The sequence below is a fragment of the Larus michahellis genome, chromosome 3 (genome assembly GCF_964199755.1).
Source record: "Larus michahellis chromosome 3, bLarMic1.1, whole genome shotgun sequence".
NCBI classification, from domain to species: domain Eukaryota; kingdom Metazoa; phylum Chordata; class Aves; order Charadriiformes; family Laridae; genus Larus; species Larus michahellis.
Genome location: NC_133898.1, coordinates 48,504,179 through 48,516,416, shown reverse-complemented (window position 1 = coordinate 48,516,416; position 12,238 = coordinate 48,504,179). Strand labels below are relative to the sequence as shown.

General features: G+C 37.6%; 1 protein-coding gene across 9 annotated transcripts in view; it reads left to right on the top strand.

Annotated features, from left to right (window-relative positions):
• RYR2 (ryanodine receptor 2) overlaps positions 1-12,238 on the top strand; it is a 422,851-nt gene that overhangs the window by 147,736 nt on the left and 262,877 nt on the right. For 7 of the 9 annotated variants that reach the window (XM_074580039.1, XM_074580036.1, XM_074580032.1 and 4 more), the window contains exon 4: positions 6,473-6,493. The exons of the other annotated variants lie outside the window; for them this stretch is intronic. In XM_074580039.1, the coding sequence (XP_074436140.1) occupies positions 6,473-6,493 (21 nt within the window). The remainder of the gene's footprint in view (positions 1-6,472; positions 6,494-12,238) is intronic. 9 annotated transcript variants of the gene reach the window in all.

Genomic DNA, 12,238 nt, shown 5'->3' with positions numbered 1-12,238 from the left:
ACCAGCAAACTGCTGTCTAATTTTGTGTGTGGGCTAGTCTTTGCTGAAGGGAGCAAAATACAGCCCTTCTCCACTGATCCGAAGGGCCTTGTGTGTAGGAATCATTACTTGCAACTGTCTTGCATGTATAGTTCTCCTTTTGCGTTTAAGGGATGGTAAAAACATGTGTTTCCTCACAGAACTAAAAAGGTTTCCCGTGCTGTGGGGAAGGAATGGAGGCATTTTGGGATGGGAATGCAACTGTAGCTGGTGGATTTTTGGATATTCAAATCATCTCTCTCCAACTGTGGAAGTCTGAATTCATTAATTACTTTGTATTAGTAAGCAGCAAGATAACATGGAGAGCTGGCAGCTTTATCATTTTCTCAGCATGGGGGGAGGGGGAAAGTAATTTCATCCCTCATGCAAATGGAAAAAGTTAACACTCCCTATTTCTTTTTGTAAGTGTTCTGTATATTAATGAATAAACCAACTTCTCAAGGTACTTCCTTAAAAAAAAAATAAGATGACTGGCAGTTAAATGCACTCTCGACAGTTTTAACTCTCTGATTTACACTACAGTAGCCTAGTTAATAATGTATCTGAAAGCTAACAGCAGTTGCTGTGACTATGACAGGCTGAAAATGTTTTCAGGTTTGCTAACGGAATCCCCACATGTAGGAAGAGTCAGAAACGAACCAGAGCTCTTTCAATTTCCTAGCGCTGGCCGGAAAGTTTTCTCTTTTGACAAGCAGTAAGGCAAGAATTATTTTTTTTTCAAGCAAACTTTTGAGCAAACAGTCCAAACTATAGCTTCTTATTTCTGTAGTTTATTTGAGTGTTTTCATTAGTCTAAGGTTTGTCTACAGGTGCCAGGCGTAACTCACTGAAGTACCAAAATATTGCAGCAGTAATTTTATTTGGAGATTCTTTGGCTAAGTCTTCATCAGATAGTGGTGCGCCAGGAAGAGAGACAGAGCTGTTATGTCCAGCAATGGTAGCTTGTACTTATTACAAGGGCTGCCCTTCCAAACTTTGAATTTGCATAATGTAAATGCTGCTTACTGCAAAGAAAGAGAGAGAAAGGAGAGAAAGAAGTAGAGCTTAAAGCATTTCATGCAGTGTGACCCTTTATATCATGCAGATGGCCTTGTTGACTACCAGTTTAGAGGCTTATTCTACTTAAAATCCTGACTATTCTCAGCTATTTTTGGAGGTGCCACACTGCTAAGAGGAGAATAGGAATTACAACGGGAGTGCGTGTGTGTGTGCAAAACTTTTGCAGATAAAACAAATGCTGTCAGTTTCTCCTCAGTGCACTTTATTTAGCATCAGAAGTGATTGTTAGCAGGCCATTTCAAGTAAGGCACAAAAACTTGGCTTTGATCAACCGCACTTTGATCAAATGTAAGTACTGGAAAAAATCAAGACGTGCAGGCGCAGTATTTTTACATTCTGCTTATCATCAGGGAGAGGCAAGGATAGGAATAAAGTCATTATCTATTTCAAATCACAGAATCGTGACAAGCAAATATTTCTAGCCTGGCGCAGGGGCTCTTCTTTTGAGTGTGCCGTATTTGGAATGAGGATATGTGAGGATGTATGGCATAAAAGCAAACATTTTTATCATCTCAGACAAGTTTCCTATTTTGGAGGTAGATGGCAGGCCTTTTCCCAGCCTTACCACAACCATTGGATCTCTAACGTGTTTTCTTTCTAAAGAGTTTTCTTTTCAAGATGATGGTCAGTAAAAACTGACATACGTTCTCAATTTCCTCATCTGAGAAATAGAAAAACAAGATCTTATTTTTCTAATAAGATTTTCTTGCTTCAGTTCGGAAAAATGAGTATAAGCGTAGAGGAAGATGTAACATCCACTAGCTGGAATGCATTGTTTCAATGAGATTTCAGGTCCCAGTCCCACCTGTGGATCACAGTGGTATATCTGTTGCAGTTTTCATAAATAGTTGTAGATAATTTAATTAGCCACGGTCAGCTAAGATTCTCCTATACTGTGTGGAATAAAATTCCTTAGTCTTTTTCTATGTTGCTCAAGCAGATGAAAGAAAACAGAATACAGAAGCCAGAGTATGGAATTGTAGGCTGTTGCACAGCTTGAAGTAGTTTTCTTTACTGTTGTGTGCACTGGTAGTTAATGTTGCTGTGTCAGTGGACGTTCAGCACATGTTTTGTGAGCTTGCTTTATGTCAAGATTTAAGAAGTGAGTTTGTGAATGATTCCTCATAATGCTGAAAAGGTCCCTCTTTAGTTCTCCTGATCTAGGTCGTGACTCCTTATGACAAGAGAAAAGAGAGGTAACAGAACTGCATTCCTGCTGTTTTGACTAGCTTTTATGGTTAATGTAGTGCTGGATTATCTGATGGAAATCCAGCCCTTCAGTTTGGATTAAATGCGTTTAAAATGAAAGCTTGGCTGAAAATATTAGAGCTCTTATGTGCCTCTGAAGAGAAGTCAGAAAATGCAGATCATTCTCTGAAGTTTCTGGATTAGCATTGCAGTAAATGATTAAATCATGGCTGTATGTTCTTCTTACAAGACTTCTTCCTGCAGTTATGTGAAATTCTAAGGGAGGTATTAAGGCTCTGTAGTATAGTGTTCTTACCTAGTTCAAGATGAGAAATTATTTTGTAATTCTAAATGCTGTCTTTGATCTTTTGCTTGATTCTTAGAATGTAATTTTGCATCCTTGTTTTTTCTCCTTATAGCACTACCTGTATTCCTTAGACATACGGATGTATGTGTGCCATGCCTTTTCAGTATCTATAAAGCACTATGCTCTACTTTGAAGTGTCATATTTTCTACTCCTTAAATTAGTTATGTTGATGGCTACTTGCTAACAGTGGCCAGTGAAATATTTTTTTTTTAAGTTGAAGTTAGTAGCTTTCTGTAAAATGATTAATTATTGTAGTATAAATAGCCCACAATCACCAAGTAAATTTTAGAGACATTGTATCCTTCACCCTTTTGGTAACTCTGGTGATCTCATGGCAAGGTAGTAATTTTCCATATTCAGAACTGTCAGGTGGCAATGAACCCACTAAATTTTGATATCTAGTGCTAGCCAGTGTCATGTTCTTTTTTTCTGGGAAAGTCTTCTGAGTACCCAGATACATGTGGAAGGAATATTTCTAAGTAGCATACTGCATTTGAGGGATATATGTTTTAAGACGGATTCTGCTTCTTGTACTGGAGGAGATATTGTGAAGGTAGGTAGTCTTTAGATAAAGAAGGTGAGAAAAATTAGTAAATACCTAACTAACAGTTTTCTTTTTCCAAACAATATGACTTTAGTGATCAGGAGAGAAGATGGGCCAGAAGAGGAATAGTTACTGAATTCCATGGATTTGGATTCATTGTGACAAGGCAAAATTTACTGTGCTTTGTAAGACAAATGATTGTACTGTTCTTTCAGACCATGGTTAACATAATGTATGATTGAAACTCTCTGGGTGGGTGGGCCCAAAGAGTTGTGGTGTATGGAGTTAAATCCAGTTTAACGGTGACAAGTGGTGTTCCCCAGGGCTCAGTATTGCTGCCAGTTCTATTTTAATATCCTTATAAATGACCCTGACAAGGGAATCGAGTGCATCCTCAGTAAGTTTGCAGATGACATCAAGTTGTGTGGGAGTGTTGATGTGCTTGAGGGTAGGATGGCTCTACAGAGGGATCTGGACAGGCTGGATCGATGGGCAGAGGGCAATGGTTTGAGGCTCAACAAAGCCAAGTGCCAGGTCCTGCACTTGGGTCCCAACAACCCCATGCAGTGCTACAGGCTTGGGGAGGAGTGGCTGGAGAGCTGCCTGGCGGAAAAGGACCTGGGGGTGTTGGTCGACAGTCGGCTGAATGTGAGCAAGCACTGTGCCTGGGAGGCCAAGAAGGCCAACAGCATCCTGGCCTGTATCAGGAACAGTGTGGCCAGCAGGACTAGGGAAGTGATCATCCCCCTGTACTTGGCACTGGTGAGGCCTCACCTTGAGTACTGTGTTGAGTTTTAGGCCTCTCACTACAAGAAAGGCATTGAGGTGCTGGAGTGAGTCCAGGGAAGGGCAACGAAGCTGGTGAGGGGTTTAGAGCACAAGTCTGATGAGTAGCAGCTGAGGGAGCTGGGGTTGTTTGCCTGGAGAAAAGGAGGCCTTATCACTCTCTATAACTACCTGAAAGAAGGTTGTAGCGAGGTGGAGGTGTGTCTCTTCTCCCAAGTAACAAGTGATAAGATGAGAGGAAAGGGCCTCAAGTTGTGTAAGGGGCGGTTTGGGTTGGATATTAGGGAAAACTTCTTCACAGAAAGGGTTGTCAAGCATTGGAACAGGCTGCCCAGGGAAGTGGTTGAGTTGCCATCCCTGGAGTTATTTAAAAGATGTGTAGATGTGGTGCTGATGGACATGGTTTAGTTGTGGTTTTGACAGTGTTATGTTGATGGTTGGACTCAGTGGTCTCAAAGGTCTTTTCCAACCTAGGTGATTCTATAATTCTATCTCTTTGGATGCATTCGTAGTCTCTCCCGTATGACCATCATGTAAGTGTCAAGTTGTAGGGTTTGACAAGTGTACATATTCAGGTGGTTGTTCTGAGAGACTACTGAATAAAGGTGCCTTGGACATATGCCAAAGCCTGTTGCTATTTAAAGATGAGTATACCAATGCCGATTTAGTTTGTACATTTATAAATACTTGGCAAGTACTGCACTTGATTCTTGAAGCTAATTGGTGTCCATGAGAATAAAATAAATGGACAGTTCAGTGATTATAAGGCACTTGATTGTACAACTGATAATGTATGTCGAGCTTTGAGTTTCTGACATCAATTGTGGCAGCCCTATTCACTTATGTTTTGGGACAGTGAGAGCTCAAAGCAGGACAATAAAGTGTGAATCGATTCAGCTCTTTCTAGCATTGTCACACAAATTGCTTGTAATGCTATGTTCTCAGTGCACATATAATTTTAACAAAACAAAAGATGTATCAAAAGCAAGATAATAAATGAAAAACATGAATCAAACTTAGGTATTACTTACTCCTTTTTTTTTTTTAAAGACATTGTAGTTGTATTTTTGCATTTAGAAATAAATCATTGCTTGATTTTCTAACTTAGCAACATCTTATTGTTATCTTTTCCTACATTGCACCTGTTTTAGAACACTAAGTGTTTTTAGGAGGGATTTCTGTGGCTGGGGTTGATAACAAAAGTCGCAGTAAAGATTATTTAAAAAAAAGAAGAGGCAAATCACAGAATTTCTGTTATAAATCTAAATGCAGTCCAAATCTCAGGAGAGGAGTAGGAATTCTCAAATTAACAAATGCTTATACGTGTTTCATGTTAATTAGTTGAGAGTTCAGATGGTGTTTTCTAACCTTTGTGTGCTAGCAGGACTGAACAATATTGAAAATATAAAACTACATTTTAATTGAAATGGATATGAAAAAAGTGAGAAAATTTACTTTGAATAAAACTATTATAATAAATGAAAACTAAATACATTGCCTTTTATTACTACAGTAATTTCACAAGTAAGCTGGAATCTAAATACTACTGGTTTTGAAAACTGCTCATGGCTTGCGCTAAGCTATCTTAAATTATTGCTAAACTTTCATGTGGCATCTTCTAATAAAAGGTCAATGAGTACCTGCAGTAAAGCCGCAGAAGGCTTGATATGCTGCAGTGTTTTCTGTGCTAAGTCCAGACACAAATCTACTTCAGATATATGCCTGTTGGTGCCAACCAGGTTTTTAATAGGTAGTGCCATACTAACCTGTTTAGTAGCTGAAATGTGTTCTGGTAGATATTCTCAATCCTTTCTGAGACTGTAAGATGGTCCAAAAACTTTTTAGGGACAGTAATTTAAAATCTGTTTCCTTAAAGAACCTTGAAACAGTTTTGTTAATACAAAACCTTAAACTTTCAGAGTGATTCCCTCATTCCCTGTAGGAAAAATGAATGACATTTTGGTGTGCTGTTCTCTGTTCTTATGCAAGATATTCTCTTACGCTGCAGGTTGTGGGGTCAGGGTTTGACAGGTACCCCCTAATTTTACCTTTCATACTTACGGTGTTCATTAAAATGGCAAACCTTGAATAGCACTCACGAATCCTTTTCAAGTGAATAATGTTCACTTACGACAGAGCTTTACTCAAGAGAAAATGGAGACGTGTTTTGTGGGAAACTGTATTTTTGACTGCTTGGTACGGAATACAATGTGGAATTAATTCAGCATCGGTCTTTATTTCCTGCCTATTACCTTATATTTAGATGGACGTTTTGGGCTTCCAGAATTTGAAGTGCTTCCCATAAAATAAAGACAAAAAGTGAGGTATTGGCATTTTGAAGAGATGCCAGGAGAATAACTTCAGTCATAAATTTTCTTTCATACTAGATACATTTCCGAAAATGTGAAATGTTAACTTCAAAATAGACTTTGATATGCTGTATTTAAGGAAAAAAGATTTACTGATTTCTTGCTTTTTCTTTCTACAGCTAGTTGATGTGGAAAAATGGGTATGTGATTCTGTCTTTTATTCACCTGATCCCAAATGTTTCATGTTGCCACTGAGTCTAATCTGTCTGTTTTGATACCCTGTGTGTTCATGACCCTTCAACTTGCATGGCTCAAAAAAAAGAGGCGAATACATGGTCATGTAGGATCTGGTCATTCCTGAACTGTCATACCAAATTTCATGCTACCACAGTGACTTTTCTCTCTTTTAATTTGATTGCAGTATTGTGTAATGTAAAAGTATGATTATTGCCTGTCAGTTTTGAGCCTTGCTGTCTAATGTTATAACTCCATTCTGTAACCCACCCTGTCTTTTCCAGTATAGACACTGTAATCCTAAAATGCATGACAGTAAGATAATTAATAGTGATAAATAACGTGTGATGCTGTATCTAGCTGCTAATAATATATATACAGAATATTTAATGATGGAGAACAGCTGCTACAGAATAAAACAATCATTCCTAGTTCTTAGCAAATAAAGCCAGAGCAGAGTTCTCTGCTGAATGTGTTGTTAAGGCCTTTCCTAATGTGTCTGTGTATACCATGCATATTTGTTTGAGTATCTGATATAACTGTCCTGTATGGGACATATTTATGTATGTTTTTCTCCAATGTAATCTTTAACATCTGCATACGTATGAGTTAGTGCTCATGAAAGTACATGTAGAGTTGTTTGTTCACATTTAAAATGTTAGAAGCCTCTCTGAGAGCTTGCACCATAATAGGCCTCCTTCATTTCTTAATACTTTATTGAGCTGCACGTGACCAGAAAAAACCTCAGACATCCTTTGGTATATGGCCAGTAACACAGCTAAAGCACTCATCTCACTTTATGTCAACCAGACATTACAGAACTTCAGTCTGTGATTATTGCATGTTTATAGTAAGTAGTGACTCAGATTATAGGTTGCTTGAGACTTCTGCAGGTGAGTACATTAACTGGAGGCTTAGGCTATTCAACACCCTTTCTACTCATGTATTCACGTCTATGTCTTGTGACATATATATGTAGATGTTTGTAATATTTATTAAACAATAACTGTAGTTAAGTATTAATTTTAGCTAATTGCATCAGTACGACAGCATATTTGATATGCTATCTGATATTGGTGACTGGTGACAACCAGAAAATTTTTATATCGATTTATTTGGAATGTTTTTAAGCCATACAGATAGTCAGGTTATCTTCTCGTTTTGACCACCTTTTTAATTACAAGTCAGAGGGCTTGGTTCTAAAACTTTAGATTCTGTGGTTTCATTCCTATAAAGAATTTTACTATAAAGAGAAAAACAGCAATAAAAAGGAAGTTCAGTAGTACAGAGTCACACTTCCCAATGCATGAAAAATTGTCAGCCAGAAGTTTATTGGTTACAGTCTGACATGGCTTGTTTTGACTGAAGTATTCAAAGAATGTGCTCTTGGAAAATACAGTATTACCTGCATAAATAGAAGTCAGATCTGCTTTTTAAATTTATTTTTTTTTTAATTCAGAATTTAGTAATGTCAAAATCTTACGCTTTGGAAAGACTGCTTGCCAGTGTGTCCTTAAACCATTTTAAAAGGAAACGGTTCCCATGACAGCAGATGAAAATGTTTCGTTCCAAGTTACATCAGCTAAAGACTTTTCCTAATAGACTAATTCTGTAATCCAGACAACCTCCTATTTGACGGTGATGGAGTGGGTGCTGGCTTTACTTAAAATATGAAATAATTCTTTCTCAGATGAGCCTCAGTTTGCCCTGTAAAGCAGCTTTTAACCCCCTCTATAATTCCAGAGTGTTTCCAGAGGTCTTATGGTGGGCTGCAGGTGGACATACCGAATGAATGCAGCAGGCGGCTGGCTGTTGCACAGCTGCATTGTCACTGAGTGCAGACAACTCATTCTAATACATATATTTATTCATAAGCCATTTTCCAGTGTAGAACACACAAGATTAATGCACGTGTGTTCAGTTATGTCTACGTATCTGTGGACACCTTGAAGCCTGAGCCCAGAGCCGAAGTCAGACAAGCTTCACGTCAAACTAGCTACAAATTGGCAACTGAACTTAGCTGCAAGCAGTTTCACGCCATTCAAAGCATAAGCTAAAGTCATCCAGTTCTGAGCTGTTCCAACCTGTAAAGTGTGCTAACGAAAATTTTGGAAGGAATTACTTCAATTCTGCTGTGCTTTTCCTGTTGAATGACTATCGTTCTTCTGGTAATTTTCTTCCACAATCTTTATTCTACAGTAAGGCATGTGCTGGCAGTTGAAGCTAGGTAAGAATTAAACTGGCCTAAGATATTCCTTGAACCTTTGGCTTTTTCCTTTTGTCTCTCAGCAGGGATGACTGTGAGGGCTTGTAGGTCTGCTTCAGTGCAGAATCAAACAGATTAGTTTAAGACATCTTGCCAAATGTAAAAAATAATGGAAGCAAGGCTTACCTTTTCCTTCCCAGCACCCATTTCATATTTGAAAATGGCTTTTCTGCTTTTAATGAAACTAGCAAGGTGGGGTGAACCCACCATTTGATTGGAGGGATTTACTAAATTTCAAATACATCTTATTTACAGAGAAAATAATAATAATGGAATAAGCTGAAATTGAGTAATACATGGTGAAAGGAATTACTTTCAACCTGCCTATCATTTTTTTTCCTCTTTTAATATATTTATGAAATAAGGGAAATAATTTTAAAGCGTCTGTTGCTGTGAATTAGCAACTACTTGTGTGTGTTTGCAAATTTGAGATTTCAGGTTGGGTGCTGTATACTTTAAGGGTTTGATTTTTAAAGGACTTCTGTTCTCATAAAAGCACCTGAATGTCTGTCTTGACTTTCAAAACAAGTGCTTAGCACTGTAACAGAATTCACTGTAAGGAGTGGGGATTTTCTAGGGCATCTGTGGTTTCCAAAACCTAGCCTTTTTCATATGTTTGCCTATATATGGTTGGTAAATTATTTTGAAAATTTGGCATTAAGAGCCATCAAGAATGATTGTTTTCAAAACAGATAACTCTGAAGAGCTTTTTACCTGAAGGGAAACCAAGTGTATTCGTTGTTAAATTTAGGGTGCAAGGGACAAGGATTTTCATCCTTACATTGGCTAATGGCAAAGCTGTGGTAAATATAACATTGTAGGGGTGCCTGTAACTTTTAAATGGACAGAGGAACATCTGCTGCTGAAGGTAATGGCTAATCGTTTTCTTTTTGCCTCAAATAGTTACTGTTAGATCAGTTTTATGCCATTTGCAAAACTAGTTTTCAGTTTCTTTGGAGAAAAGAAGCTTGCAGAGTAAGGAAACACGGTTTTGACACTTCAAAATAATTGCTTTCATTACAGAGACCTCTGGATTGAGAAGTGAATAAATTCTGGCTTTGAGGATAGTGTGGGCTGCATAAATATAACAAGAACAAGTGCATTTTGACTAGATGAACAAGCTAGGGTTGCTGTAGAGTTTGGAGTGAGCCGCAAAACACAGCTTCATCAAGACAAATTGTTGCAGTAATACGTCTTCAGTGCCATTAAAGTAATTAATTGCACATCCATGCTTTATAATCAGTGTGATTTTCAATAATTAAATGAATTATCTAAGGACTTTTTTTGAGAATTTTTTGTTCACACTAAGTTCATTTACTTAAATATAGATTTGTTTTTCAGATTACTAGGGTGGACAAATATGCTAGTTGTGCACCAATATTTGATCCCCCTGTTTAAAGTATTTGCATTCAAATTTTAGATATAGCATAGACTGCAGAGGTAACTCAATGTGGGGAGTACTATCAGCAGCCTTAACATAGGAACACTCAGTTATTTTCATACAGATCTTGAGGGAAAAATAGGAGGAGATAGCAATGTATGATGTTACATGCACAGGCATATTGAAATGGAGTGACTGTGGAAATACTGCTTAAAATGCCTCACCTACAGCTACAGATTCAACCACATCTGCAGTTCCATCCTTAGCGTATAAATTGTAGCGGATGCTAATTGCAGCCCGAGTCTAATTCACATCATCAAGAGAAAGTAATACAAACATTTTCCAAGTATACTTTTTCGTTCCAGAAGAAATCTGTATGCGAATCTGTCTGAAACTTATTTTAATAGAATACTAGCATTTCCAGCTGTATACTAGGATTCCTTTGGTATCACTCCTTCAGTCCATGTTATAGATCTGAGAACTTCAAGCTGTGTTCTGTGTATCAATAGTAATTACTGTGAATTGCAGCAAACCGTCTACTTTCAGCTTACTTGTTTTCAATACTCCTTGATTAGGTTAGTGTAAAGACCTGATATTTCTGTGTAAGCAGATATAATACTACATGAATAGTACGAGAGATATAGTCAGGAGATAATTTCTAAATTAAATGGATTTTAAAACTAAACTTGGCAAGAATTGCAAGTAAAATAGCATTGCTATTTTGCTTTTTTCATCTAGCCAGAGAGCCCAACAATTAAGGTGAGATTATGATAAATTAGGAGGGTTTTGAACAATCATAGTAAGTGATATCATAGAATCCCAGTCATGCTACCCAAAAGCTGTCCAGGGAATGAAATAATATAATAGCCCCAAACAGCTGTAAATATTTACATTAACAACACAGTCTTAGTGTCCTCAATAAGGCTTCAATAGGTTTTACATTTTATTTAGTTATTTATTTTCTTTTTAGAGTGAGAGAACAGTTAGGGTTAGGATGACGGGTAGAACGATAGGTGTGGTGTGCCTCAAATCTATGAATTTGAAATCCTGCAAAGGTTTTTTTATTGTTTTTGTGGGTTTTTTTTTAAAAGTCATGTTCCAAGCCATACAGGTAATCTGGCTGCTGAGTGCTGAGTTTAGCTCCTCCACAAGGATGACATTTGTGTGGCATTGAGCACTCATATAGGCATTTGTTCGCAAAAGATGAGATAGCATATGCAGCTGATGACTTCAGTCAGTGGAATATAATTATCCAGTTGTTGATTACATTCAGTTACCAGTCCTACCTCTCAGGATAACTTATGAGAAAATTGTATGCCAGAGAAACAGGTTTATGTAAAACTTGCAGCACATTCCGATTTCTTGAACAAGTGAATTCTAAAGGTGAACTGGGGTGTCTGATGCATTTAGTCATCAAATTTGCATTGATTTCAGTAGGACAAGATTTAACAGACACTTATTTGTAGTCCAGAAGTACGTCAGAAGAACAGTTATTACCTTGCTTCTGAATGCTCAGTAGAGAACCTCCAGTGGATTCTTGAACTTCAGTGTCTGATACAATATTGGTATTCTGTACTTAGCTCGTAGCTGGTCAGCTCTTCAGCTGGCTGTGTCAGTCTGTCTTTTTATCACTTTAACACTTCGGTGTTAGTGTTTGGTAAGCAATACCTTTCAAGAGTATGAAATTCATTCAAGTAGAATGAAATTAAGAAATTTCAAGTTATAGGTCTGTTCTGTCTGTTTAATTTTCAAATATGCATTCTGAATTGCTAGTGTTAGTCCAGGAACTCATGTGCTCTGTCGTGACAAGGTACAGAGAGTAAGTGTGAAGGAGCAGAAAGTTCTTCCCTCTGCAAAGTATGAGTTGGAGACATTTCTTGTGCAACAACAGCCTGTTGTCTACCTGAAGTGTGTAATTTCTGTTGTTTTGCTTCAGGGTGGGGTTTTTTTGGTTTTTTGTTGTTTGTTTTTTTTTTTCCAAGCTGAGAGTGAATGTTTTTCAAAGTAAGCATTCGCCTTTAGCTAAGAAGGGATTTAGTCTAAAAACCTCGGAGAATGTTCTTG